This window comes from Melospiza georgiana, chromosome Z, assembly GCF_028018845.1.
Source record: "Melospiza georgiana isolate bMelGeo1 chromosome Z, bMelGeo1.pri, whole genome shotgun sequence".
NCBI lineage: Eukaryota > Metazoa > Chordata > Aves > Passeriformes > Passerellidae > Melospiza > Melospiza georgiana.
Window position 1 is genome coordinate 9,477,719 of NC_080465.1, and position 26,504 is coordinate 9,504,222.

Genomic DNA, 26,504 nt, shown 5'->3' on the forward strand with positions numbered 1-26,504 from the left:
CATTATGTGAATACGGAGTCTACATATTTATTTACATATAATTTGACATTTCAGAGTAAACAAAAAAAAAATAGTATTTGTTATTATGCTCAACATGAAAATCACAGTTTATAAAAGAGAAATAGACTTACTGAATAATTCAGAATTTACATAAAAAGGACAAATACTTTCTGGTAGATAATACTGCATAATGACTATTTCAACAGCTGTTCATGTGAATTTCAAGTAGCAGGCTATACATCAGCAGCCTGATCAGAGTTCAATGCCAGCAGGTGAGCTGTCAGCAGAACTTCTCTGAGGCCAGATGGGGCTCTCCAGGTCTGCACCAAGAACTGACCCAACCAGACCCATCTTTGTATGGGTGGAAAGAGCCAGGCTCAGTCATTTCCAGGATATTGACTACGGCACTGCGGCACAAAAAGTATCCTGTTCATGTAAGATGGATGACATGTGAAAACTGACTGACGCGTCTGGAAATCATCACTATTTAGCATTTGTAGTAGGGCAGGACTTGTACATGCCAAACAAGATCACTCTCAAGCATGCACTGTGTGGTCTACCAGGGGATATTTTGCACAGCAGCTCCATGCCAGAGCAGCCCCTCCTGGCTCTCCCAGCTCTGCTGTGGTGCAGATCTGTATCCTTAGAGCAGCCTGCTGGAAAGTGAGGGCGCCCCTGACGGGCCCCCACTACTCCCATGCAAGAGATGAAGTCCAGCTTTGCATCCTCAGCTGTCAGGGATCACAGAATATTTTATAAATATATGGGAAAGAGTGGACAGTTAATGTACTATCCACCAGTCCTTTCATAACTTTCTTCAAAAGTAGCTTTAATCTCAGTTATGTGAAATGAATGTAAAACTCTGTATATGAATGGAAAATGAATGGAAATTTTAGAAGTCTGTTAATTGTTAACTGCTAATTTGCAAGCCTGAGGGATCTAATAATTGTTGATTTTTACCTTAGAATCAACTAGTTATGATACCCTCTGCTGGAACCAAAGAATCACCAAAAGCCAAATAAAACCTGAATTTAATAAATGAAAACATCTTTACCAATATCTTGTAAAAAAGGATCCCAGTCAGTATATATCTCCCTCACCAAGTAAAAGGTCATATCAGATCACTGAAGTGAAAAGCAATGTACTGCACTGTACAGGAGATGTGACAGCAACATTAGCTGTTACAAAACATCGTTCACCAAATGAAAACCGTACCAAGAAAAAAAAAAAAGAAAACCAAATACCACTCTAACCTTCAGGCTACAAATAATGAAACTTGGGGTACTGAACACATGAATAAAACCAGCTTTTTTGGAAAGAAAGGTTTCATAAAGTGGTCTTCTGTTCAGAATCTCATTACTAAATGCCAATATGTATGTATTTATGCATTTCACATTTACCCAAGATCCTATGGTGCATGTTTTACTGTTTTACACTTTTAGGAGTCACAAAAGCTCAACAGGAGAATCAAGTAGTCGTTCAAGTGATTGCCAGTGTGATCACAAAGGGAGAACACCAGATCTTGAGGAGATCAGCAAGGGCTCTTCAGGCTTAACCTCACTAAGGTCCACCTTTGCCTTGTGTATTCACAAACCAAAGAAACCCTGCAGAAAAATCAAGGGTAGCAAAGACAAGGTCAAACAGCATATGAGGTGCACAGCTATTCCTGGCTGCAGTGCATTGGTTTTTTCACATGAAAGGTAAAATATAAATGTAAAATGTGTTACCTTCCTGTAGCTAATTATTAAGAAATACAGGAAGAATATATTTTCTATTATCATAGACAAACTCTAAACATGCCACTTAAAATGCCAGCTTCTTTCAAGCTGCCTGTATATCATTGACATAAGTGACCTCACCACTGTTAATGAGTGACTCATGGATGTTTCTTGTGCAGAAAGAACACAAAGTGTGTCATTGTAATTCTGCAAGTGAAATAATTTACATATGTATACCAATTTTGTGCTGCATTACACTGAAGAATATTGTTAATGCGGATTTGATGTGCAGATGTGCAATTTTGGAGTTAGAAGAGACTCGTGGGAGTATGATTTAAAATTCTCATTTAGACTTTCCTTGGATACTGTCAGGAAAACATATGCAGGATCTACTAATGAGAAGTGTGTATGCATATACTTGGTATTGCTTTATGGAGCATTTAAGGGCCTCATTGCTACTGAAACAGTAATACTTTTCTCAATAATCAAAAAGCAGTAAATTGTCCACTTCCAAGCACAAATACTGCAGTTCTGTCAGGTTTTCAGAACAGCCAAAGCCAGTGTATGTTAAAATATTGGGAAATTAGGGTTTTTCCTTTCTGACCTTCCTGATATTCTGATACAGATACCATTTCATACAGCTCCCTTTAAAGAAACAAAGTAAAGGCCTGAGTGAGTATACTCATTAGCAATTATGAATGACAGGAGTCATCAGCTTGTGAAAAGAACTGCAGTACCTGAAAGACTCAAATAAAGAAGATTTACTGAGGTTAGGGGAGAAATAACAAAAAGGAGTTTATAATGTTACTTTATAATACTGTAGGTTAACTCAATGCCTATTCTAGTTTTTTAATTCTTCTGAGAGAAAGGAAAACCAAAGATCTTAAGAGAAGAAAAAGTGTTTATTGAGAAGGCGAGAAAATATGCAAAATGAACAAAAATTATATGAAAAAACTGCTGTTGTAACTGTTAGTTTTCTGAGGTGTATTTTTTTACCCTTAGAAACTGTTGATTTTTGAAATTATGAGCTAAACTAATTTACATGTTTTTGTCAACAAGACAACGTATAACTACACTTTTAATTGTATTGTAATTATTTGTATTAAACCATTTAAAGCTTTACTTTTTAAATGTCCTACAATGCATTCACTTTGACGTTGTAATAAAATATACAGTGGATAATTTGTCTGCAGCTGAATTCACAGATGTTGCAAAAGTGAGGAGGGGCATCAGTCAAACTGCAGGACACACGGCTGGTGGCTGTCCTTGCCATTCCCCAGGCTAAGAAGGGGAAGAAGCCCAGCAGCAGTGTCAGGGATCAGCAGCAAGGTGAGGTGTGAAAGCTCCTGCGTTACTGCGCGTTGCTGACAGCAAATGTGGGAGGAGGAAGGTAGTGGGCCCTACTCCTGTGGGGATGGGAGCCCTGACGTGGATTTACACACCTGACAGGTGTATAAAACCTGAACCTCGCTACGGAGGCTTCCACTCTATCCACAAGTTAACACAGGTTAATGTCCTTTCTTCCGTGAAGTAGGCCAAACACTACTAATCTGAGTAGTGACAAAGGTCAAATTCACTTAGAAAGTATTTTCTTAGCATATCAGCATGTTAGGGTGTTGCAGTTATAAATGCCACACTGTGTTGCAGATACAGATTAAAAAGCAGTTATCAACTGCAAAGTAAAACTCTTCCCTTCATAATTTTTGTTGGCGTCCTGAGTTTCCCCTCCTTGATTCCTTCACCCTGCTCAGACAGGGGTCTGGGATTGCTGTCTGCTGTTAGCCCGCTCTTTCTTTTGTTATACTGCAAATCCTATGAGCTTTACACCTATGGACTGAATAAGGCTTGAAGAACCAATATAGACCTGCAGTATCTCTGACCTCTTCTGCCCACATCAGTGCTTGTGCCTGAAGTCCCAGCTGGCTGCAAGCAAAGCAGAGCAGTTCACTGTGTGAGCCCAGAAGTAGCTGGTTGTGATGAAAATTGCAAATGAGGGTCTCTTTCTGCTTTCAGTGATAATTCACTTTCTTACCTAGAACTCAATGAACAGAATTTTTGTTAACTAAAAAAAAATTCACTAAGGTTGACTTTTGAGATTTTGCAGCAGGCAGGAGAATTAAGATAATTTATCAGCGACCAGCAATTCTTGCAAGAGTAAAGAGTAAGATCACTACTCATTGACAGGATACTTTGATAAGCTTTTTGATGCTTTGTCAAACAAAAGTGATTAGGGTTATAGGAGTTTGTAACTTTCTTCGGAGGAACATCTACATACACAGAGTGCCAAACCTGATGATTTTTTTCTCATATCAGAAGACTTTAAAAAGAAATCTTTCTTTAATATGCATGAATGATCATCATCAAATTGTGTTATGGTGACATGCTTGTCAATCTGCTTTTCAAAGGATGCAGGGCTTATATTTACTAAAATGATGTGTAAGACATAATGCCTAAAAGTCTATGAGATTGACATTGCTTATGCAAAGACCGGAAACGTAGGCATTACCATCTACAGATACACAGTATCACCTTATAAGTATCCTGGGATGTAGTACACAAAGTAATGCCTAAGACCGTCAAATTATTTTAATTTTGCATTTTTTCTTGGAAGATCTGCTGGGCAGAAAGAGGATCTAATATTTGATACAGGGATAATATAAGAATGCAAATTGATGTGGGACCTGTAATTCACATGAGAAAACACTTGTAATGCTGAAGCTTCCTATGAGAAATTGATGGAAGACTAAAAGCTAGTTACAGCGGAATACTATAAAGAAATGCTATGAAGTGTAGCAGAGAGAATGGCCACGATGTCTCACAGCAAGGAGACACCTCAGCTTGCCGTACCTTTGGCGGTGAAGAGCCGCTGCAGTGGGGCCTGAGCTCTGCCGCTCTCTGGGGCCCGGCCGGCCCGCCCTCACCCGCCCGGGAGCTGCCGCGCCCATCGCAGCCGGCTCCCGTTTGCCCTCATCTCATCCCGACGGTGAAAAGCCCTGCTGCTCACAGCCACTCTGAGCTCCAAGCAAAAGCGATTTGTTTCCCTAACCTCGGGGACCCAAGGCTCCTGTTACCACGTGCTTCCTCCTGTCATTGCCCGGAGGGAGGGAGGGCTGCGGCCGAGCCCCTGCCCTTGTGGAAGGGGCTGGCAGCGGATGCGCTTGGGGTCGGCGCTGCCGGCCCGGGCAGGCGGGAGGCGCAGCGGTTCGGCAGGTTTCGAGTCCGCTCCGTCACCACCGTCTGTCTCCGCCGCAGCGGCAGCGTTTTCCAGCGCTGTTTTGACAGGCAAGTCGGGTTATTTTAACAGGAAAGTCGAGTTCCACACGGGGCGGACGGAACTCTCAGCCCGCCCCAGGGACGGCGCCCCGGCCGAGCATGCGCGGCGCCCGCCCCGCCCCTGGGAAGCGCCGCCTCCGCCGCCGCCGGGCGCGGGGGGACAAGCGGCGGTGGCCGAGCGGCCGCGCCCTCCACCATGAACCTGCACCAGGTGCTGACGGGCGCCGTGAACCCCGGGGACAGCTGCTTCTCCGTGGGCAGCCTGCACGACCAGCCCTTCACGGTGAGCGTCCCTCGCCGCGGCGCCTCCGCAGGGCCCGGCGCCGAAAGCGGCTGCGTCAGGCGCGGCGGCCGCGGGCGGCCCCGGGCGCGGGGCTCGCCCCGGTGGCGCCGTCCGGCGGCGGCGGCGCCGCCCGAGGGGCCCGCGGGTCCCGGGCTCGGCGGGGGCGGGGACGCGCAAAACTTGTGCGGAGCGGCGGCCCCGCTGCCGGCGGCGGCCCCGGGCGGGCGCGGAGCCGGCGGGGCGGCGGGCACATGCCGGCAGCGGCGGTCCGGGGCCGCGGAGATGTGGTGTTGGCGATAAAAGATTACATAAACGGCTGCCGGGACGTGCGGCTCGCTCTGGAAGGGAGTTCAGCGCTGCCTTGCAGTCAGGAAGGTGGCTGAAATCCTCTTCTGCGCATAGCTGAGGAAGACTTGGAATAGCCAGCCCTAGTGTTGCTGAGGTTTTCAAAGGCTGTTTGAAGTCCCTGTTTCTTAGAGTGGAGAGAAAGCACTTCCAGTACGTTGCAGAGGCCACAGTCTTTATTAAAGTGCCTTTTCCTTCCTTTAGCTTTTGTCTTGTAAACACACTTCTGTTGTGTTCTTATTCCCACCCTCCCTCCGCGTAGGGCTGAAGGGGAATGAAATCAGATGCAGCGAAGTTTCTCAGGGCACCACGCTGGGGTATTTTTAACCTTACCTTTTATGGTTGCCCCCAGCTTCAGCCTGGTGTGCTCTCCGGTTTGATAAGGGAATGATAGGCGGAAATACAGGAATGAAATCTTGTTGTTTGCCGTCCCGCCTGGTGTACGCAGTGAAATTCGCCCAGCTGCTTGCAGCTCCGCTGGGGCAGTGGAGCAGAGGCGCTTCCCCAGGGTTCGGCTGGCTCTGCCCAGTCTGTCTGCAGCGCTGTCCGGCCGTGTCCTTGCTTCCCATTAACAAGTTCGTGTTGGAAGATATCTTAAACCACAGCAGTTGAGAGTTCAGGTACCAAATTGTGCCAAACTCTCTAATTTTACATATCCAGAAACGTCAAAGACCCAACTGCGGTGGGAAGCCATTTAGTAAGAGACAAGGAGGTCTGCTTTACAGAGGAATAAGCTTTCAAAATATCTTGTCATAAGCTTGCCATTCTGAGGTCATTCTTTTTTGAGGGACACAATTTGAGTCATTCATGTCACTAGACTCACTTTCTACCTGTTACAGCCGAACTTACGTAAAGTTTTGGCGGTCTCCAGTGGATAAGAAGAGTAGGAATCTTTTCTTCAGGAGAATGGAATGATTGAGAAGTGTAATTTTTGATATTCATTACTGTGTCTCTCTTTTGGAGGAGCTGTTTTCATAGAAGTATATTGTAACAATGTTTCCTAGACATAAATGTAATAACAATATTTCCTATAGCTGCATTCATCTTCCTTTCATTATCTTTTTCCCTGAAGGGTTATTAATGGATTTGTTTTCCTCATATTTAAAATGACTAACAGAAATATCCTTGACTGCTTCAGGGATGTTTTTGTTGTTGTTACTGATTCTGTGCCAATGCTGTGTTAAATTGACGAGATTGCTCAGAAGGATTAAGAAGTAAAAGGCACTGAAGCTAATTTCTGCTTTTTTGGAAAAGGACGACAGACTCAAGCGTTAGAAAATCCAATGAAAAAAAATGCCCCATAGTTTTTCCCTGTCTGAAATGATGGTATAAGCATTAATTAGTATAAATACTATTGAATTTTATTTTAGAAATGGGAAAAAAAAAAAAACAACCAAACATGTAAAACTTCTATGCTTCCAGTTATTGTGGCTGAGAAGATAGGAGTTGATATTTCAAGGTTATGTACTGTACAGGAGGGACAAGTTGTCCTTGTCCAACAGGAGAACTTGGTCTGTAGTTTTTTGGTTTTTTTTTAGATACAGTATGCTTCAGGATATTTTCTCATAGACAGCGCTGAATATTCAAAGTGAAGTATTTTAAAATATTACAGTTCTAAGATAAAAATATCAAGATTCTTCTCTTTAAAGCTGAAAATTTTGAAGCAAAATTAGTGTAAAACTTTCTGCATCCACTGAATCGTATACACCTTTTTGAGTATGTGCTGTTATCTTTTAAGGAAGTATTTCAGATATCTAATGTGAGGCAGGTTTGTTGTTCTGACTTTTTTTTTTTAGGATGTGAAGGAGCATGAGCTTCCTTGGAGAGAACACTAATAAAGTTTTTAGCCCATCTTTTATTTATGTGTTGAAAAAGGCTCATAAGTATCAAGATACAATAAGAAGCATGCCTGTTGTTTCTCTGCTGAGGGCAAGTGATAGTAACGTAAGGACACTTATCAATGAGAAGCTGGCCCTCAGCTGTCGGGAGTTACTTGCTTATTCTTTGTGTTCTTCTCCAGATACTGAATTATTTTATTTTCCATGTACTTGTCCACAGTGGAAGACATCCTTTGCTTTCTTTTATTCGTGTCAGGTCTGAAATTCTTGAGTAAAAGTAAGCTCCTGGAGTTTATCACATGATTCCTCTGAACTAGTTATTACTGAAGTTGTATTTAAGTTATTAAGTGGGTAACCAGCACTGATACAATGTTTCTGCATATTCAGTTCTGATTCTCCAATTTTTTTTTGTCATTATTTCTCCTCACCAAAGTAGCAAAAGGAGAAGTCTCTGTGAGCAATAGCAACTTTACAAGTGCAAGTCCCAAAACTGATAATGAAAATCACAAAAGAGCGATTGTTCGTAGGGTAAAAATATGTGAAAGAAAGATTAATTACATAGATTATTTCAATGGAACCAAAATATTTCCTTGACAGATTTCATCTGTGTATGTGATTAAACTAATTCTGGACTTGAGACTTGCTATGTAAAATTGATAGAACTGGGAACTAAATATCTGAAGTTGAAAGGCACCTGGAAAATTGGGTGAGGAGTGAGGTTCCATAGCTTAATCAAGACCACACTGAGTTTTCTAAAGGTACTGCGTTGCAATAGAAAAAGATTTCCCATTGTGGAAAGTTTTCTGATAAATAAAAGTAATTTCTATGGCTCAGTGATATTCTTTCTTACCTGTCTAGAAAGTACTTAATGTTTACACTAAGAACCCCCTGGATATCTGTAGTCCAGAAAATTTAGATATCATAATAGTCAGTCAAGAAATTACACTTTTTACAGCTCACCTGCTTCTTGGTTGGTATTTAGGAAAGGGAAGGGATTTAGTAGGGAACCTTTTTAAGAATGCCTTCTTTTTTTTTTTTCTTTTTAATAATACTTGAATTAAGCTACTCTGGACTTAAGAAATTAATTATGTCTTAACTGAATTAATTTAAAAAAAGATAAAATTTCTTTGCACATCAATGAAAAGTGCAGTTTCATGATTTGAAGTGCAGTGAAACATGATTCGAAGGGCATGGCCAATGAATTGGGTACTTGTATATACTCTAATATGGTTGTAGTATAATAGGTCAAGTTCTTCTGATAAATAAAAAAGTTGAATTTTTTCAATGAAACATGAAGAAATATAATTGCTTAAAATTTAATTTAGCATCCTAATAAAAGCATTTAATTATTTTAAATAAATGTTTCAGTGGAATACGTAGACTAGTGTAAGTTTTGATCAAAAGTGGGGCTAGAGAGAGGCCATACTAAACTAGCATAAAATAATTCTGCAAGATACCATGTGGCTCTTGGTGAGTCTTGATTTTGATCATTCTGTGCATAGGACAGAAAAAGATAGCAATTATTGCAGTATCATCTGCTTCATAGATTTGTCTTTAGTTTTTATCTTTTACTGAGTTTTGCATTGTCTTTCTAGTGTATGCTCATCCCAAATATGCTTGAATGTGTTTATATGTGTATCTTTATAAATACGCATTGTGTGCACGCATGGTCTGCTGCATTTAGCCATGGATAATAGCTGCCCTTCATGTAAGAGAGGTAGGTGAAATAAAGTTTGTGCAAGTTGTCCAAGGTAATGTGTCAGCCCTTACATAGCTGTAGCAGAAACTATAGCAAAAACTTTGTATGTCAGTACATAGAAGAAATATGTCAAGAAGGTTGATTGTAAGAGAAATTAATGTGTGGAAGGTGCTGTGGTGTGTGAGAGGTTGAGGCCCCCAATTGTTGGGCTTTCCTTCTGTTGAGAGTAATTTCCCAATAGCAGTCTCAGATTGTGAGTTGTGTATGTCAGACTTCCATTTTAGAAAGAAATCAGAATAGTTTGTATAATTGTCTATTCCCGTGCTTTTGAAGCACTGTTCCAGTCAAAATTTTTGCTATTCTTCTTCAAAGAAATATTAATTTAGAACTAAGAGCCAACATTGGATTAAAAGAATGGGCAGAATTTTTGTGAAAACCCACTTCTGCAATACAAAATCACATTTATTTTCACGGGTCTAGAACATCTTTCACTTCCTAATTTCAGGCTTGTTTGCTATGTCAGCAGCAAGTGAGATCCATGGTCCTGCAGCTTGAACTAGTTCTATCTTGTTTATTTCTGTAACAGAAGAACAAAGCACTGTTTAATAAACATTCCAAGTATGTGATAATATCACGCTAACTGCTTGTCTTATTGTGCAAAGACAACTTTCTTGTAAATGTTCTAGGGCATTCTTAAGGTGAAAGGCTTTTATGGCCTGCCAACATCAGACATGGAGGCTCTGCTTGCTTCAAAAACTTGTCTTAGGGTGTTAGTATTATTATTTAAAAAAATTAATACACATTTAGGAATGCTTTCTCCATTTAACTGTATGACAACATTTTCTCCTTTGTCTCTCCCTCCCTTCCCCTCCTCTTCCCACAAGGGAATATAGGTAAATGAATGTATATATATATGAAAATATCTATGTGTGTGTATATATACATACAGTAAATTCTTATATTGGAATCACTTGCACTTGCTTAAGAGAAGACTGGAATTACCTTTTTTCTTGGTTACCATTGTTTACAAAGATGCCCTCATATTAGCTCCTATTAAAATGAAGATGAGTGGCATGTTAACAATCATGGACAAGTCTCACAATAAAAGTTAGATAAAGTGACTGGTAGGCAGAATTCATTCTGTTGGTATCTGAGGCCCTCTTACAGTATGGAAAATATTTCTTATTCCCAAGTACAGACTTCTGTTATACTACACTAAAATACCTCTGCTGTGAATAAAAAAATCTTAAAGGTAAAATTAGCCCAGCAGTAAATTTTATGCACTTTGTTTAGAGAAACATCTTGGTAAGGTACTGCTGCTTAGGAACTTCATTTTCAGCTGATGTCTGGGCTCCAGTGAGTATGTAAGAGGATCTGACATCTCTGCACAGAATCCGTCTAATTGATGAGTTGCAGGGGGGACAACAAAGAACCAAAGGAAGCACACCTTAGGAGGGTGTCCCTAAGGTGCCTGGTCAGTGTGAGGAATAGTGACAACATTAGAAAAGGGAGCCAGTTGCCAGAAAACTTAGTCACCTTCTTCATCAGACACTTTTTCCATTGCAATATAGAACTTCCCTACCCTCCGCATCCCTTGCCTTTTGTCTTTGAAACTGTGGTTCTCCTGCAGGCAAACGTTAACTAAACATCAAAAATAACCTCCGAGTCATCATCATTCTGCTTGGCTGTAGTTCTGTTTGGAAACTCTTTGAAAAGGCCTTTTTCTCCCCTTTCTGTCTCTTTGGAACAGATCAGTTCTACAGGCTTAGGAGCTAGTCAGTGGTGCTGCAGCTTATTGGCATTAGGAAGCCAGTGTGACCAGGTATGATCCAATCTGGCTGAACAGACTGATGTCTGAAGTGATTTCTTTTTTTTCCCCCAAGTGTCAGTCTTTTCAAGTAGTGTGGAGAAATGCCATAACTTTTTTTTTTTTTTTTTTGAAAAACATTTTGTGTTTTCCTTCAGGACACAACAAGTGTAGGACGCTTTAATACCCCTTTAAGCTACTCTTGTTCTTCATAGCTCCGGGTTAACAGGAGCTAGCCTGGGTTCTGACTTTTGAGCAGCACAATGTTAGAAGGATATAAAGCTGTGAGAGAGCATCCAGATGGGGCAGTGAGGGGTCTGGGAGGAAAGCCATATCAGCAGTGACAGCCTGGCTAAGAGGAGACTGAGGAGAGACCTCGTGACAAGCTGTAGCTTCCTCATGAGGGAAAGTGCACAGGCAGGGCTGATACCTTCTCTCTGGTGACCAGTGACAGGACTATTGGAAATGATCTGAAGTTGTGTCAGGGCAAATATAGGCTGGGTATTATCGAAAGGTTGATCTCTCAGAGCGTGGATGGGCACTGGAACAGGCTCCCCAGGGAAGTGATTGCAGCTCCAGCCTGAGAGAGTTAAGGAAGTGTTTTGACATTGCACTTGGGCATGTGGTTTGATTCTCTTGTAGGGCCAGGAGGTGGATCCTGATGGTCTAGTGGGTCCCTTCCAGCTCAAGATATTCTATAATTGTTTTAAATCTTATTTCCTGATGCATTGATGAATATGCGATTCCTCAAGTCTCCAGTGTATAATGTTTGATAGTTACTAACAGAGTTCTTCCAGTGCAAAATGCCACCTGTGCTGAGGTCTTAAAACTGATGAAGTTATGACCTCACTAAAATAGTTATTTTATGGATTGCATGATTTCTACTAATATATTGCTCATTATGATAGAAGTATGGCATTTTATATGAGGTTTAACAAGGCAAATGCAAGGTGCTGCACCTGGGTTGGGACAACCTCTGTTATCACTCCAGGCTGGGAATGAAGGGATTGAGAGCAGCCCTGTGAGAAGGGCTTGGGGGTGCTGGGGGTGAGGGGCTGGACATGACCCAGCCATGGGCACTCACAGCCCAGAGAGCCAAACGTGTCCTGCAGCCAAATCAGGGTGAGGAGGGGATTCTGCCCCTCTGCTCTGCTCTGCTCTGACCCCACCTGGAACCCCGCATCCAGCTCTGGGTGCCCAGCACAGGAAGGGCACAGAGCAAGTCTGAAGGAGGGCCATGAATATAATTAGAAAGATGGATCACGTCTGCATGAGGAAGGGCTGAGAGAAATTCAGTCTGGAAAAGAGGAGTAAGGATTACCTTATCTTGGTCTTCCTGAAGGGAGCCTACAGAAAGATTGAGAGAAACTGTTTCAAGAACATGTAGTGACAGGACAATGGGGAGTGGCTTCAGACTGAGAGTAGGTTTAGATTAGATGTTGGAAAGAAATTCTTTACTGTGAGGTTGATGAGGCACTAGAATAGTTGTCTAGAGAAGCTTCATCCCTGGAAGTGTTCAAGGCTGGGTTGGATGGGGTTCTGAGCAGCCTGGTCTAGTGAAAGATGTTCCTGCCCATTGCAGTGGAGTTGGAACCAAATGATCTTTAGGGTCCCTCCCAATCCAAGGCATTCTTTGTGTTCTGTGATTGTGGTGGTGGCACAAGGTGGTTTCAGGCTTATCTGTGAAGCTGGAAATGGAAAGAACAAGATGGGAGGAGTATAGTAAGTCTTTGAAGTGCTGATGAGGCCTAGGGGAGGGCATATGCACACAGCAGGTGGGCTTCATACAGCCTTTGACACTTCAGTCTTAAAATACATTTATAATAAAGCTGGGTCTAGGTTTCTATGTTATGTCTTTACATGGGAGCACTTCTTTTAGTTTGTTTTTGTTTTCCTTAAAATGGCCCCTATACAGACCTCTAAATTCTGAGAAATGTATGTATGGTATTTCTAAAGAAGCTTTTTCTAGTGAACTGTGGACTTTACCAGTGAGTCACTGGGTGAGATTATTTTGAACTGAAGAAAAAGCATTCCTTTGTGAACAGGTGTGAAGTTAATGCCATCACAATATCAAAATAATTACTTTAACATTTGAACAAAAATTGCTACTCAATCTCCTCTTTTGAATGAGCTTTCACTTAGATTGCTTTGGAACCTGTAGTTCAGTATGCTAATTAGTAATAAATGCTGCTCTTTTGAGAAGAGGAATTATACTGCTTGAATGTCTTGAAGCTGAAGGGGGAACTGGACAGGAAGGAGCTCAAAAACCTACCAGTAGTAAGTGTTCATAAATAAGTATATGGTTATATATAGTCTGCAGGATTATAGACAGCATTTTCAATTATAAGGTGGTGCCTGATGTTCTGCTGGTTGCAGTGTGATAAATGAGTATTGGCTGGGATTGGTGAACACAGTCTTCTGGCTAAGACTCTTCTTTGAAGCATCAATTAATCTTTTGTGGGGAAAATGTCTTTGGACTAAAATCTTAATATTTTTCATTTTATTTATTTATTTTAAGATGTGTGATGGTATGATAGTCTAGGCCAGTCTTGGTAAAAGTACTCTTTCATGTAAAACACTTTTATATATATATATTTTATATTTATATATCTAGCTTTCAGTTATTCTGCTTTTGTTTTCAAGTCCACAGTTTTTATTTAATATATTGGAAATTAGTAGAGAAGTTGATTGTAAGGCATGATATTTCCGTCAGTGTATGGAAATCTTCCATCTTCAGTTTCTTTGATGCTGTTCTACTCTTGAAGCTTTTAGTCAATTAAAATGGTGTATTTTTGATCCTTTTATCAGTCTCTTGCTAACAGAATACTTGTTTGTGCTCTTAATTTTGTTGCTGTCTTTCTGACTAACTTTTTAATGACTGTGCGTTCCTTTTTGTGAGAATTTCATCCTTGAATGCTCCTTTCTTATGCTAATTAGATGATTCTCCTCACTGTTGTTTCCACAAGTTTCTCCAGTGTTTAATCTTTTCCTCTATTTTTATCTGTACTCAATACCTAATAAAACTTCCAAGAAGGTAGGAAGAAATTCTGACTCAAGCATTGCAAGACTCAGTGAACTGTCTCTGTGAATGTGTTAGATAAAGCAACATACTCAGTGACAATATAAACTTGAGAGAATAGAATTCATACAAGTAACAGGAGACTCAACAAGTCGGAGGGCAGTTTTGCTTCTGTATAACTAAGCTTCATGTTGTTAGTCTTTTGATTTTTGCCTGTACAAAGCCCTTACTAAATGTTTTAGTAAAATTTTAGCTCCTCAATTCTACTCCCTCTTTTCAGAAATTTGAAAATTAAAAGAAAAACTTCTCAAGTCTGTCTCTCTCCAATCTAAGGATATTAATTTTTTCTAATTTGCAAGAACTATGGTTTTTATGCTTTTATATTTCTTTTAGATGTTTTTCTATGTCCAAATTTTTTTGGTTTTTTTTAATCACAAACCACTGTTTTCTTGTTATGCAAGTCTTGTGATGAACTTGTAAGCATGGAGAAAGAGAAATTTGCTGCTTCTGTAGCTTGGTTTTAAATTGCAGACATCTGTTTTTTCTCTGCAAAGACCTCTTCTGACTATGTAGAGTTTTACTTGGATAGTATACATGGACTATAGTGTTTCATATTTCACTAATATGCTGCAAGTAGATAAAGCTTTGCATTATTTTGGAGTGGGGGTTTTTTTGTTTTCTTCGGATGTTTTAAATTTTTTTTTTTTTATTTATACTGTAGGCATATGCATCAGGATGTGATATTGTGGTACTGGGGACTGACTTCGAACGATTACAGATAATCCCTGGAGCAAAACATGGAAACATTCTAGTGGGATGTGTGGACTGTTCAATGCAACAGGGGAAGGTATGTAGAGCAGTGTTTCCAAAAATGTTCCAGCAATGTCATATTAAGCACCTTCTTAGGAATGTGTATACTTGCAAGTTAGGGGAAATATACTACAATGAATAGTAAAATTGCTTTCTGTCTTTACTTGTAAGCAGCACAGTAATTATAAATAGTACCACAGATATGATAGATGGTTGTAGAAGATAGGTAGGACTGCACAGGAGGTTCTGGATTCAGGGCAAGAATTTGACTTAGAGATTACTAAGTTGGAAGCAAAAGTAATTTATTCACTATGGCTTTGCACTACTGGGCATGTCATTGACATTCTTTGACAGGTTAGTGGCTGGCAGGAGATGAATGCTTCCACAAAAATCACTTTCAGATCATCCAGAAAAAAATGACATCTGTTTCAAGCAATTCATAAAGCCTCTGTTGGATGGGGTTTGCTTTCTTGAATTCCTAGCTTTTGTTTTTTTTTATAGCTAGGTCTGCATCACAACGTTGCATTTTAGACAACACTGGGTTTTAATTCCTTTTAAGAGAGCTTTTTTTTAAATTTTCCTGTCAGGGTGAAAAAGAAATAACCAGGTAACTGTTCACTGGGATGTCACAGTTCTGTATCACTCCATTGGGATGTCTCAGGGATTTAACCGTCGACCAGTTTAGTGGGAACTTTGAATAACCATTTGTTCATATAAGAGGGGCTTTCTACCTCTGTTGTTTCTTTAAGCTTCTCCTTGTGAGTAGATAATGTCAGCTTTCTACAGCCTTATGAGCTGGATCTGAGAGCTTTGGTTTTGTTCTGCTGTCCATCTCGAGACAAGACCTCTGATGGAAACCAGTTTTGTTGTGAACACTGTGCTTGATGAAACCCCAGCCACACCCTGTTCCTGCTTTTTAGCATTTGAGTGATAAACTCTTGCAGTGCTAGTGAAGGAACACAAATGAAAATGAGGAAATGTTTTTCTTTGTGTCTCTGACACCTCATAGCCATAGTCTGAGTTTCTCCGTTGGGTGCTGTTAACTAAAGGGTTTTTTTTTGAGTTCACTGAGCATTATTTCTCTAAATTTGCAAGGTTATCTGGATTGCATGATACCAATTCTGTATGCGTTTAAATGAGAAATTGTCCTTGAATTTTAAGTGAGCACACATGAATGTATCACACTGTAAGGCTTACTAAGCTTTAGAGATTTTTCATTTCTTAAGTAGACCTGTGAGGTCATTGAGAGTCTGCAAGTTGGTATTGTATTGCTGTACAATTGTATTGCAATTGGTTTGCTGTAAGGAAACTGGCTGTATTTCTGAAATGCTGTAGTACTAAGCAGTGGATGGCTAGGAATTTGCTTATTGACCAGACTGATCAATGAATTTTCAGGTCGTTCTTAAAAGGGTAGAATTTCTTCTTAGGCATTCTTCCATCAGTACTGACACACAAATTCCACTTTGGTTTGTCAAAACATACAGTTCCAGTACTCTGTGTGTCTTCATAGGAGAAGTACTCCAGCTCTCTGACCATTTTTGTGTCCCTTCTTTCAACCCAGCATGTCCATTTCTGCCTGATGCTGGGCAGAAACTGGATGTGATACTCCTGTTGATGTCTCACTAGGGTAGGGAAATCATCCCCTTCACCCTACTGCCCACCCTTCTTTTGGAGCCAGGACCTGGTTGGCTTTCTGGGATACTGCCAGCTCACGTACAGATTTTTTGTCCACCAGTATCCCCAAATACATGTCCACAGGCTTGCTCTCAATCTGTCAGTTTCCCTAGTCTGTACTGATTCTGACTGACCCAGGTGCAGGACCTTGCCCTTGGACTTTTTGAAGTAGGAGTTCACATGGTTGCACCTCTCTGCCTGCCAGGGTGGAAACTAGTGGAAAGTTTTGGAAGCAGCAGTTGCTTTGGACACTACAAGTTGAGCATTTTGGAATGCTAATCTTGTCTTTAAAAACCACTGAACAATAAAATAGTTGACATATGGAAAAAATGTCCACATTTGGAGAAAAGGAACAAAGGAAGAAAATCTAATCAATATGAGTTTATATAAATTTTTGCTTTTGGGTATGGAATTGAATTATTAGAGAATGCAACAGTAAGTGAGGTAGTTAAAGAGAATTAGAGAGGGCAGATATTAGTCTCGAATGCAAAATGCCTGAAGAAACTTCTTCCTTGCAAATGTGACAAAATTATTCTTGGCATTTTTGGGTCAGGCTGATGTTAGTAGGATGGAAATTTATTTAACTATCTGTTCTTCTAATGTAGAGGGTTTCTCTTAAAGCTATGAATCTGCGGATTTTAGGTTCTATATGAATCTCTTAAGTTTGTATAGATCTTAGGTATGACAGTTTAGTTTGGTTTCCTTTCAAACTTTAGTGGCTGATGCTGGAATCAAAATATTTTTTATAAAGTGAATCTAACTTACTTTATTATTGTTAAAGGAAAACTGTGGATACATTAAGTCAGAATTTTACAGAAATAGAAGATTGATTATTGCAGTATATCATATCTGTAGATGTTCTTCTTTTAACTACCATCAGTTCAGAATGCAGGATGTCTGTTGTTCATGACCTATGCAGACTCCTTAATTTTTGTAAATCTGTAATTCAAAGTACTTTTTGGCCATGTTGTCGTGTGACAGTTCTCTCAAGCTCTCTGCGTGAGGTCTTAAACATACATTTGCTTGCTCTGGCTCTTCTTAGCAAGTCTTCTAGGCTTGCTTTTATATAGATACCTTGAGATCAAATGCTAGTAATTTTGTTAATGCAAGTTTGAGGTGGTTGATAATCTGTGATGAAAAAAGAGTTTCAAACACTGACTTAAAACTGACCATATTGCAACTTTTTTTGGATTGTTTTATGTTAGCCTTTAGTAGTGGTTTTATTTACAGTTTTCTGCATTGGGTGTTTTCTTGGCATAGTTTGGATCTTTTGAAATAACTTTTTGAAAGGTAGCCTGTTCTAATGCTAGGGAAGTACACAAAAGTGCTCTGATTGAGTACTGGTTCCATGTTTGAGAATTGGAACTCTGCAGATTGACTGCTAATAATCTGATTTTAAAAAGTTGTCCAGCTATACTCTCAGTAGTTTACTGTGATTAATGAGTAAATGGAGGATTGTGTTTTTATTATTGACAACACTAGGTTAGAGATTTTTGGTAAATGTAATTTTCTGTTTTCAAAAGGAAATATGGATGTGAGCTTCAGATTTATCTACAAGCAGGGTTAAAAGTTAAATCAATCATTTGCATCTTGTTTTTATTTGTTCAGCTTGTTTCTTTTATGTGTGTTTATTTACATATAAATGTAATTTTCTGTTTTCAAAAGGAAATATGGATGTGAGCTTCAGATTTATCTACAAGCAGGGTTAAAAGTTAAATCAACCATTTGCATCTTGTTTTTATTTGTTCAGCTTGTTTCTTTTATGTGTGTTTATTTACATATAAATGTATATTACTTTAGATTGCAGCTTCTTATGGAAAGGTGATTTGTATCTTTGAGCCATTTAGCATCTTGAAGCAGAACAGCAGTCATCATAATGTAAGTATTTCATCAGTCCTTAATTTATTTGAGCAGTTACAGAGCCTGATAGATTTTACTTTAAAGTAAAATTTGCTTTAAAGCTGCAGCTTTTTTATGTCTTCTTTTAATGCTAGAGTAAAGTTGAGACATAAAGGTGGTCCTTGGGAAGTGAAAAGGGTGAGATAAGGACAGAGGCCTGTAATTTGAAATAGTTTTGAGCAAGATAGGCTTTAGTCTAATGCTTCATATTACTTGCTTATGTAATCATGTAGTTCATAACCAAAATACACCAGAATCCAAAAACACATACACAGCCCCATTCTGCCATGAGTGTAGGCATTAAAATAGAAATTTCTTTTTGAACCAGCCTGTGTAGCCTTTGTTTTGGTGTGTTTTGTGGTTCTTACTTTATCTTTTGCTTATGAAATTACGTGCACTTGGCCAAATTGCAATAGTTTCAGAAATCTGTGGCTTTTTAAAAATGATTATACTTCAGTGTTAAAATGGTTGAATAAGAAAAATATTTATTCTTTTGGGGCTTTTGGTGACAGTGGTTTAGTGATTAGCATCGAGAATCTTAATTTCTGAATAATAATATGATTTAGGGCAAATTACTTAACCATGTTTCTTACATGAGGAGGCAAATGGCTATAATAAGAAGCATTAGATTCTAATTGAAGACAGTGTGTTGATATAAGAGCTTTGACAGCAATTGCTCAAGGAGCTTATGTCTCCCTCTTCCGGGGCTTGGTCACCATTTGTATTAACAAATTGTTTATATCACCATCTAGTGGATTCTCCTCTTTGTACTAACCAACTCAGTCATAAGATCCTCAATGTACATGTAAACTTGTGGTATATATATTGTGGTATATTATACATTAATTAATGAGCTGGAAATTAACACCTACCTAATAATTTACATCACTGCAAAGCAGTGGAATAAAATTACTGTAAGATGTGCGTTCACACGCTCCTATGAAAATTTTGGATGTACTGCTCTTGTTTTTGGTCCATCCACCCCATTTTCCAGTAATGATTTTCTATACTGGTAAAGAATACACTTAATTTGAAACTTCAGAGTTGGAGTAGTAACTGTAAGCAGCAGGGGAAGCACTCACCACCCACGATTTGCTTTCAAATGTTTTTTAGCTGTAGAAATATTCTGTTACTTCATTCTTTCAGTTTACTTTTATACAATGGTTTCCAGCATATTGTTCAACTTTTTTGTAAGATTCTCTGTCTTCCATTTACTGCAATGTTCAGGGTCTAAAGAACCCCAAAAAATCCAGTCTGCAAATACTCTGTGTAAGTCCTTATCTGCAGCTGCTTCTTAATGTCTTTTGCCAAACTTCTGAAAGACTGAGTTGTCATATTTTAACTTCACATCTATTTCTGTGTGGTATTTTTGGGGTGGAGGATGACTACTTTAAAGAATTAAGAAAGAATTGGCTGGAATAATCTGGAATTAAGAAAGAAATTGGCTCCTAATATTATTTCCAGAAATGTTTTCTTTTTCTTTTATAAATCAAAGCATCAAACCTTTTTGGTGTATTACAGAAACAGACAAGATAAATATTTTGTAAACTTAGTCCTCAACTTGTTCTAGAGAGTGAAGCAGTGATGCAAAAGTGAAAAACACTTGACTGTCCTGTTGTATATTAAAAGAATAAAAAAAAAAGAGTGGAGGGGAAATATCACTTGTTACCTTGACCTTTCTGAACTTCTTATTCAACAATGGTACAGATATCAAACACCAGGTGCCTTTAACTTGTGTAATTCTTGGTATCTTTTCTTTGTTGCAAAAATAAAATCTTACTTCCTCCTAAAACATTTCTCAAATTCCAGTAATGATTTTATATACTAATTTTTTTCAAGCTAAACTTTTAAAATAAGAAGTTAAAAACCTCTTAAGTATGGCCACGTTAGTGAAAAGCTATTTCATTTTAATTTCAGAATGAATCAATTTTTATTAGATAAACAGTAACTTATGTTAAACATCTTCATAAAATCTAGAGAATGCAGTGAAGATGTACTATTTATATTATAAAAAGAGGAGAATGAAGAGTTTTCATGCTAATGTTTGTAAATACTTAAAATTTCAGGTGTTACATTACCAGTGGCAGAAGAATGCTCAAATCTCACTGGAAGCCATAGTGCATAATCTAACATGGGATCCCACAGGTATGGACAGATTAAAAGAAACACTGCAACTAATTTTTTTGCTTTAAATTTTGTCATTCCTTGTGGACAAGGTACAGGTTTTTCCCCTGTCCTAGCATGATAGAGAATACCAAAGTGGAGTGAAATGTACCTTTTGTCACTTATTACAGGAGAACTAACATACTAAGTGCATCTGTATGGTCTGGCTCGATTATTCTTATCTGAGCCAATAAGAAAACGTGGCTTAAATGGTAAATATTTGTTGAGAAGAACTAATGTCTGCAGTAGACCTAGGCATTTCTTTTAGAGAATAACTAAAATTTGATTGATTCGTAGTTTGAACTCTAGGTGCTCAAATCTACAAAAAAAAAACCACTAGAAAAGGTGTGTCTGCCAGTTTATTTTCTGCAGTTTCAGCTTTGCAGAAATTTTTTTCCTCTCTCTCTCTATAAAAGTCTATAGTTTGCTACTTGCTTGTTGTTAGATTTTGATAAATATTTGTTCCAGGTACTCGCCTTCTGACTGGTTCCAATTGTCTTCAACTTTGGTCGAATGTTCCATTGGAGAACCCTCCTGACAATGACAGTACTGAAAGAGCAGGTGTTGGACTTGGAGAGTGGAGATGTATCTGGCAATGCAAGTAAGGAATCCATTTAAAGACAAGTAATTTCCTTTTCTTTACTGATTCATAACTTTGAGATTGAATACTTAGTGTAGTTATGTGAAATGCTATTGCATACTGTTACTTGATAAATATTATTGATGTGAGATAAGTTTTTATCATATTTCCCTTGACTATGTGACATTATTTCCTCTTATGAGATCAGTTGCAGTTGGTTTTGTAGCAATTCTTCAGCTACAAACAAGATTAGTAAAATACTGAGGGTAGGCTAATATTGAAGCTCTCCAATAAGCACTCTTCTTTGTAGCAGGAATAAGGTGAAAGCTGTGTAATTGCTGTCAGGACTGATTTAAAAAAACCTTCCTTCTTTGTTCAGTGTACTGTATTGTTGTTTCCTTCTTACACGTCCACCCCCTGATTTTGCACATACTTTTTTTAGATTTATTCTGGGTATTTGGAACAGTCAGGGTTGATACATTCTCTTTTCTCTGTCTCTGAATTCTCTTCTTGTGTTCATGTTGATACTGATATTTGCATTTGTATATTGTACATTCTGAAGTCTTTTAGTTTAGTACTTAATTTTATAAGACAATTTAAATCGTTCTGCCATAAGTAGACTTTGCTAGTGTGGTGGGGTGGGTACATGGTTCATGTGGGAACCATCTTCCATATGGCCATCTCCTAAAGAAGTTTCCTGAAATGGCTGACTGAGCAGACCCACCTGAGGTTACTCTTTTGAAGCACTTAGAATTCTAGTAGGTAGTTCTATAGGTAGTTTTCTGGACGTATCAGAAAAACATCCATTTTATGATCCTTCATTGTTCCTTTTTCTCTTTACTTGAACTTCTATCAGTGAATGTGTTTAAAAACCCAAGATCATCCAAATGACAACTCAAAGACTTTTCTTGGCATGTGATGAACTTTCTAATTACAAGGAGTTGAAGACTTACTCTATTTTTTGAGACATCTTTGGGCGTTCATCTCTCAGCCTAATAAGAGAAGTTAGCCTGTAGACAGAATGCCATTGAGTATGGCTTTAGGATCTGGGGTTCTGGTAACAGTAGTCAAGATCATACAGAGAGTGCTTTTCTTCTGTCCCTTGTGTAATGGGTTTTGCATTTCTATCATGTATAAAGACATAAAAAAGCTTCTCAGCTCTCCACGTTTTCCTCTTTTAAACTCTCTTTGTTGGAGATAGCTAAGTGTTGCTTTCTTTGAATGAGTAGGTCCTGGAAAGGGTCAGCAGAACTTGCTTTTTTTTGTTTACCTTTTATGCCTTCTGGCATATGTATGTCTTCTGGCATTTGTAGTGCAATTAGATTTAGAATAGGTTTTTCTTGTAGAGAAGTCTGCAAGAACATTATTTTGCCCCTGCAACTATCCTGTTTTAATCCCTGAAGGAAACATTCCCAAAAGTTTTCATATTTGCCCCAGCAGGAGAATTTTGCTTAAACCTGGATGACTTCTTTGATACAGGGCTTTTGTAATTGCCTTGCTCTTGTTACTGCACATAAATGCACCCTGCTTTATTGACCTTAATTTAACTTAATCCCCTGTGAAAGCTGGGCCTCAACAACATGTTACATGTTTATTAAATTCAAGACAAAAATGTGCACTGTATCTGTGGTGTGCAATTAAATTTTTGTATGCTCTTGTTGCTTTTAATAAGCTTTATTACGTAGTCAATAACTGAGTGCTTCAAACCCTGTAAAAGAAGCTCATTTATTAGTGCAGCCAATTAAAGTAAAATGCTCCAAAAGTTAACCACATAATTAGGTTTAGAATATTTTGGTGTAGCACGTTATAGCAGTGTGACCATTCATATAAAAGCTACTTTCAGACACTTTAAAACTACATTATTCCTTTTACACTGTTTATTTTCTTGAGTTGTAAGTCTAGGAAATATGAAAAATGAATCTGTCATTCAGGAGAAGATGGAAGATAATATGGTACAACAGAGACCATTTTGACATCCTTATAATTGTGTGAAGTGGAAGTAGAGCAGGTTAATCTGTTGGCACCTGCTTTTCTGCTACAATATTTTTGAATATTGGATATTCAGCTACAAGATTTTGGTTTTCTGGATCACTACAGCCATGTGTTGTACATGAGTTTACATCTTAGTCTTTTGGACTTTGTTAAAACTTAACTTTCACACAACAGAATACATACTTGTATTTCAGAATTCAGAAAGTTTTGTGCATTCAAGGAAAAAAATGTCTAGAATTCGATAAAAGTTGTTAAAGGTTTTTTTTTTCCTTTTAATTGTCTTTATTCTATAGAACTGCTTCTCAAGTTTGTTTAATGAAATTCTCGCCAGATGGGGAGTTTTTTGCTACTGCTGGAAAGGTAAGCATTTTTTTCCTTAGAGCTTTGTACTAATTCAGATAAGCATTAAAGCAAACCAACAAAAACACATTTGAAAAAAATAAAGATTACTTAATGAAAAAAAATGTTTTTCATAATTTTTTGTAGTCTGTCTATGTGTCTTTACAATTTGGTAAACATGAATTTGGTAGAAGGGTGGTTCCAGGCAGGGAGGTCACGCACCAAATATTCAGTGCTTACTATTCTAAAATACTCATTTTTAATTTGTACCAAATTATAAGACATAAGAAAAAGACGAGTTTTGAGGAATGGGGGAAATCTGTGGATGAAATCACTGCTAGCTATCCTGCTAGTGAGGAAATATAATCAAAATACCAAAAAATATTTTAAGAAATCAAAAATAGCTCTTTCATATGTTTTTGTGTTAACACATCTGTACGCCTTTTTGTGTCTGTAGGAGAGGTTCACATTCCCCTCCATGGTTCATGACAGTTTTTGTGGCCAGTCTCACTAGTTGGTTCTGTGTGCTCAACACTGAGCAGTTTGTCAGCAAAAGCAGAACCCCTTGGCAAAATAAGCAAAAAAATTAAAGCAAATTGCCAGTCTTTTGTTTTCCTGAAACAAGCTAATCTTTTATTTGTACTCCAAAACTCGTTGTTCAGGTTTTGTAGGAGAATAATGTCCTTACAAGTCAAAGCAGAAAAAAAAAATCAAGATCATGTAGAGGATCCAGAGAACAAATGTGACAAACCCATACAAGAATTAATATTACTTTTAAGGAATATGAGTGGGAGAAATAGTTGTTTTCTGCATTGAATTTCTGCTACCTACTGAAGAACCTAAAGGCTGCAGAGCTACTAGATACAAAACAACATTCTAGTATGTAAAGTTAATATCAGTTGCTGATATTTGTGAAAACCTGGTTTAAGAGTGTCAGAATCCTGAGCAATAGAAACCTGACAGAACTTGTTTCAGGCTGAAGAATAAAAGACAGTTTTGCAATTTGCTTTACTGTGTCTTGGATGCATGAGTGAAAAATTAGTGTGTACACGTAATAAGTGGTTAGAACAGTGTTTCATTTAGTAATAATGTGGAACTTGGCTGTTTGAGTCATAGTATCCCCTAATACATGCTTAAAAAACGAAGAGTTGATGGTGATTCAGTCTGCAAATAAATCTTGCTTTTGAAAGGTAGTTGTCATGCATATTTTTGTGGTTCAGTTATGTGCATTAGAAACAGATGAGTAATGCACATCTTTATTAGTTGTATGTGGCTTTTTTCCTTTAAAGCTTGCCATTTCAGGTCATCATGCTTGATTAGAAGACTAACTTTTCAGACATTTGCTATCTTTAAGGATAGATAAAGGTGTAACCAATTTGTAAAAATTGCCTAGATTTCCTTTTCTAGGGAAACTATACTCCAGTTAACAAGCTTTCAACACACAAAGTGAAATACTGGCTTTCTTCATGCTAGATTATTATCTGTATAAAAACAAAGCAGTAAATTCTCATGCTCCATTCTTTTTGTGCTTATTTGAATGTTGTATTTCTTGCTATATTTTCTGTGATGCCCTTTACTGTCATAGAAATGAGAGCCATTCCAGCCACTTTGCAGCTAAATAAAATTCTTTGGGTATATGTTTTATGTAAAAAGGTAGTATTTTGTTATTGTCAACAATATATATATGTGTATTCCACCTTCTTTTGATGGGTAGGAGTTAATGTTTATTTTACAAGTCAAATGTTAATGGTTTAATGGTTTCTAATGTTACAATTTGATGGAATGGTGGAAAAAGGAATTAATCTGCAAATAGCTTATAGAAGGTTATATTATTGCAGAGTTTTTGACTCCAATATTTTATGTCCTGTTATTTTAGTTTATAAATTCCTTCAAAGCGAATTACTGAATAAGTAAGAAAATTAGTAAGTAGGAAAATTAATAACATATTTTTTACCATAAATGCTTAAGTTAGTTACATGCCTGGAGAACTTTAAAGCACACCTTTCTTTCTATGTCTTATTCCTTTACTTCACTTTGTGAGGGACAATGCTGGTCAGCAACACCAACCTATCGTCCCCCCTAGCAGGGTCGTGTTATGCATACCCAGGTTATTTCAATATTTTAGTGCCATTCACATTTAACAGTTGATCAACAAGTTGTGAATCTGGGTCCAGATTAATTTATCTAGTCCTTGAAGGCACAATCAGTTCGTGTGTGTGTCTGAAAACAGGCTGACCAGTACTGAGCTTGTTTTTTGAGATATCATCTATGACCTTTTTTTCCTGTTTCCAGTTAAATTTATGTAGGGAGTTGGGGTGGTTTTCTGACAAGGTAGAATTAGTTGTATTAACATTTGAATACCATCTCAGGCTAGTGCAAGTTGTGGTTTTGTGATTAAAAATTGGCAGTTAATCAGAAGGACTTATATGAAATCCAAGTTAGTAATGGCAAGAATTAAGTGAAAGCTCTGCTCCTGTGTTTTCTTTAAGATCACATTTTGAAGTTCCATTTATGGAGCTGTTCCTCTCAGATAAGACAAACATTTTACTTTAAAGAAAAATGAAACCTCAGGAGATGTACCCAAAAGTACTTAAAGTGCATCATATTCTTAAGCAAGGTAATCTTATTTACTGTCCTTTTTTGTCTTTCCACAGGATGACTGTCTTGTGAAGGTATGGTACAATGCAGAGAGCTGGCGGTCAGCCGTATCACCACCTGGTGCCAGTCCAGAAAACCAAGCAAAAGAGCTTGATTTTTCATTTGTTTATTTGGCTCATCCTCGATCAGTAATTGCATTTTCATGGAGAAAGACCAGTAAATTCATGCCACGGTCAGTAGTTCTAATAACTAGTTCATAAATTGCCAAAAAAACCCCCAAACTCTAGAGTCTGCCTCTCTCTACAATCAACCGCCACACAATTAAATGTTTTACTTCAGTTATTGAGTGTGCACACCTTTTATACTGTTTTTGCTCTTGAGAGGAAGGCAAGTATCCTCTTACCTGGGAAAGAATTGAAAAGGTAGAAGTCTCAGAGACTGACTTAGGCATTGAACTAAATACAAAA

The 26,504-nt window shown here is 38.3% G+C and overlaps 1 protein-coding gene across 4 annotated transcripts in view; it reads left to right on the forward strand.

The window, feature by feature from the left end:
- The first annotated feature begins 5,132 nt into the window (after positions 1–5,132).
- The window catches only part of DMXL1 (Dmx like 1), an 84,386-nt gene continuing 63,014 nt past the window's right edge, over positions 5,133–26,504 (forward strand). For all 4 annotated transcript variants that reach the window (XM_058044628.1, XM_058044629.1, XM_058044630.1 and 1 more), the window contains exons 1-7: positions 5,133–5,274; positions 14,704–14,829; positions 18,267–18,344; positions 20,432–20,510; positions 20,997–21,129; positions 23,394–23,460; positions 26,094–26,269. In XM_058044628.1, coding sequence (XP_057900611.1) covers positions 5,188–5,274; positions 14,704–14,829; positions 18,267–18,344; positions 20,432–20,510; positions 20,997–21,129; positions 23,394–23,460; positions 26,094–26,269 — 746 coding nt within the window. In that variant the 5' untranslated portion in view covers positions 5,133–5,187. The remainder of the gene's footprint in view (positions 5,275–14,703; positions 14,830–18,266; positions 18,345–20,431; positions 20,511–20,996; positions 21,130–23,393; positions 23,461–26,093; positions 26,270–26,504) is intronic.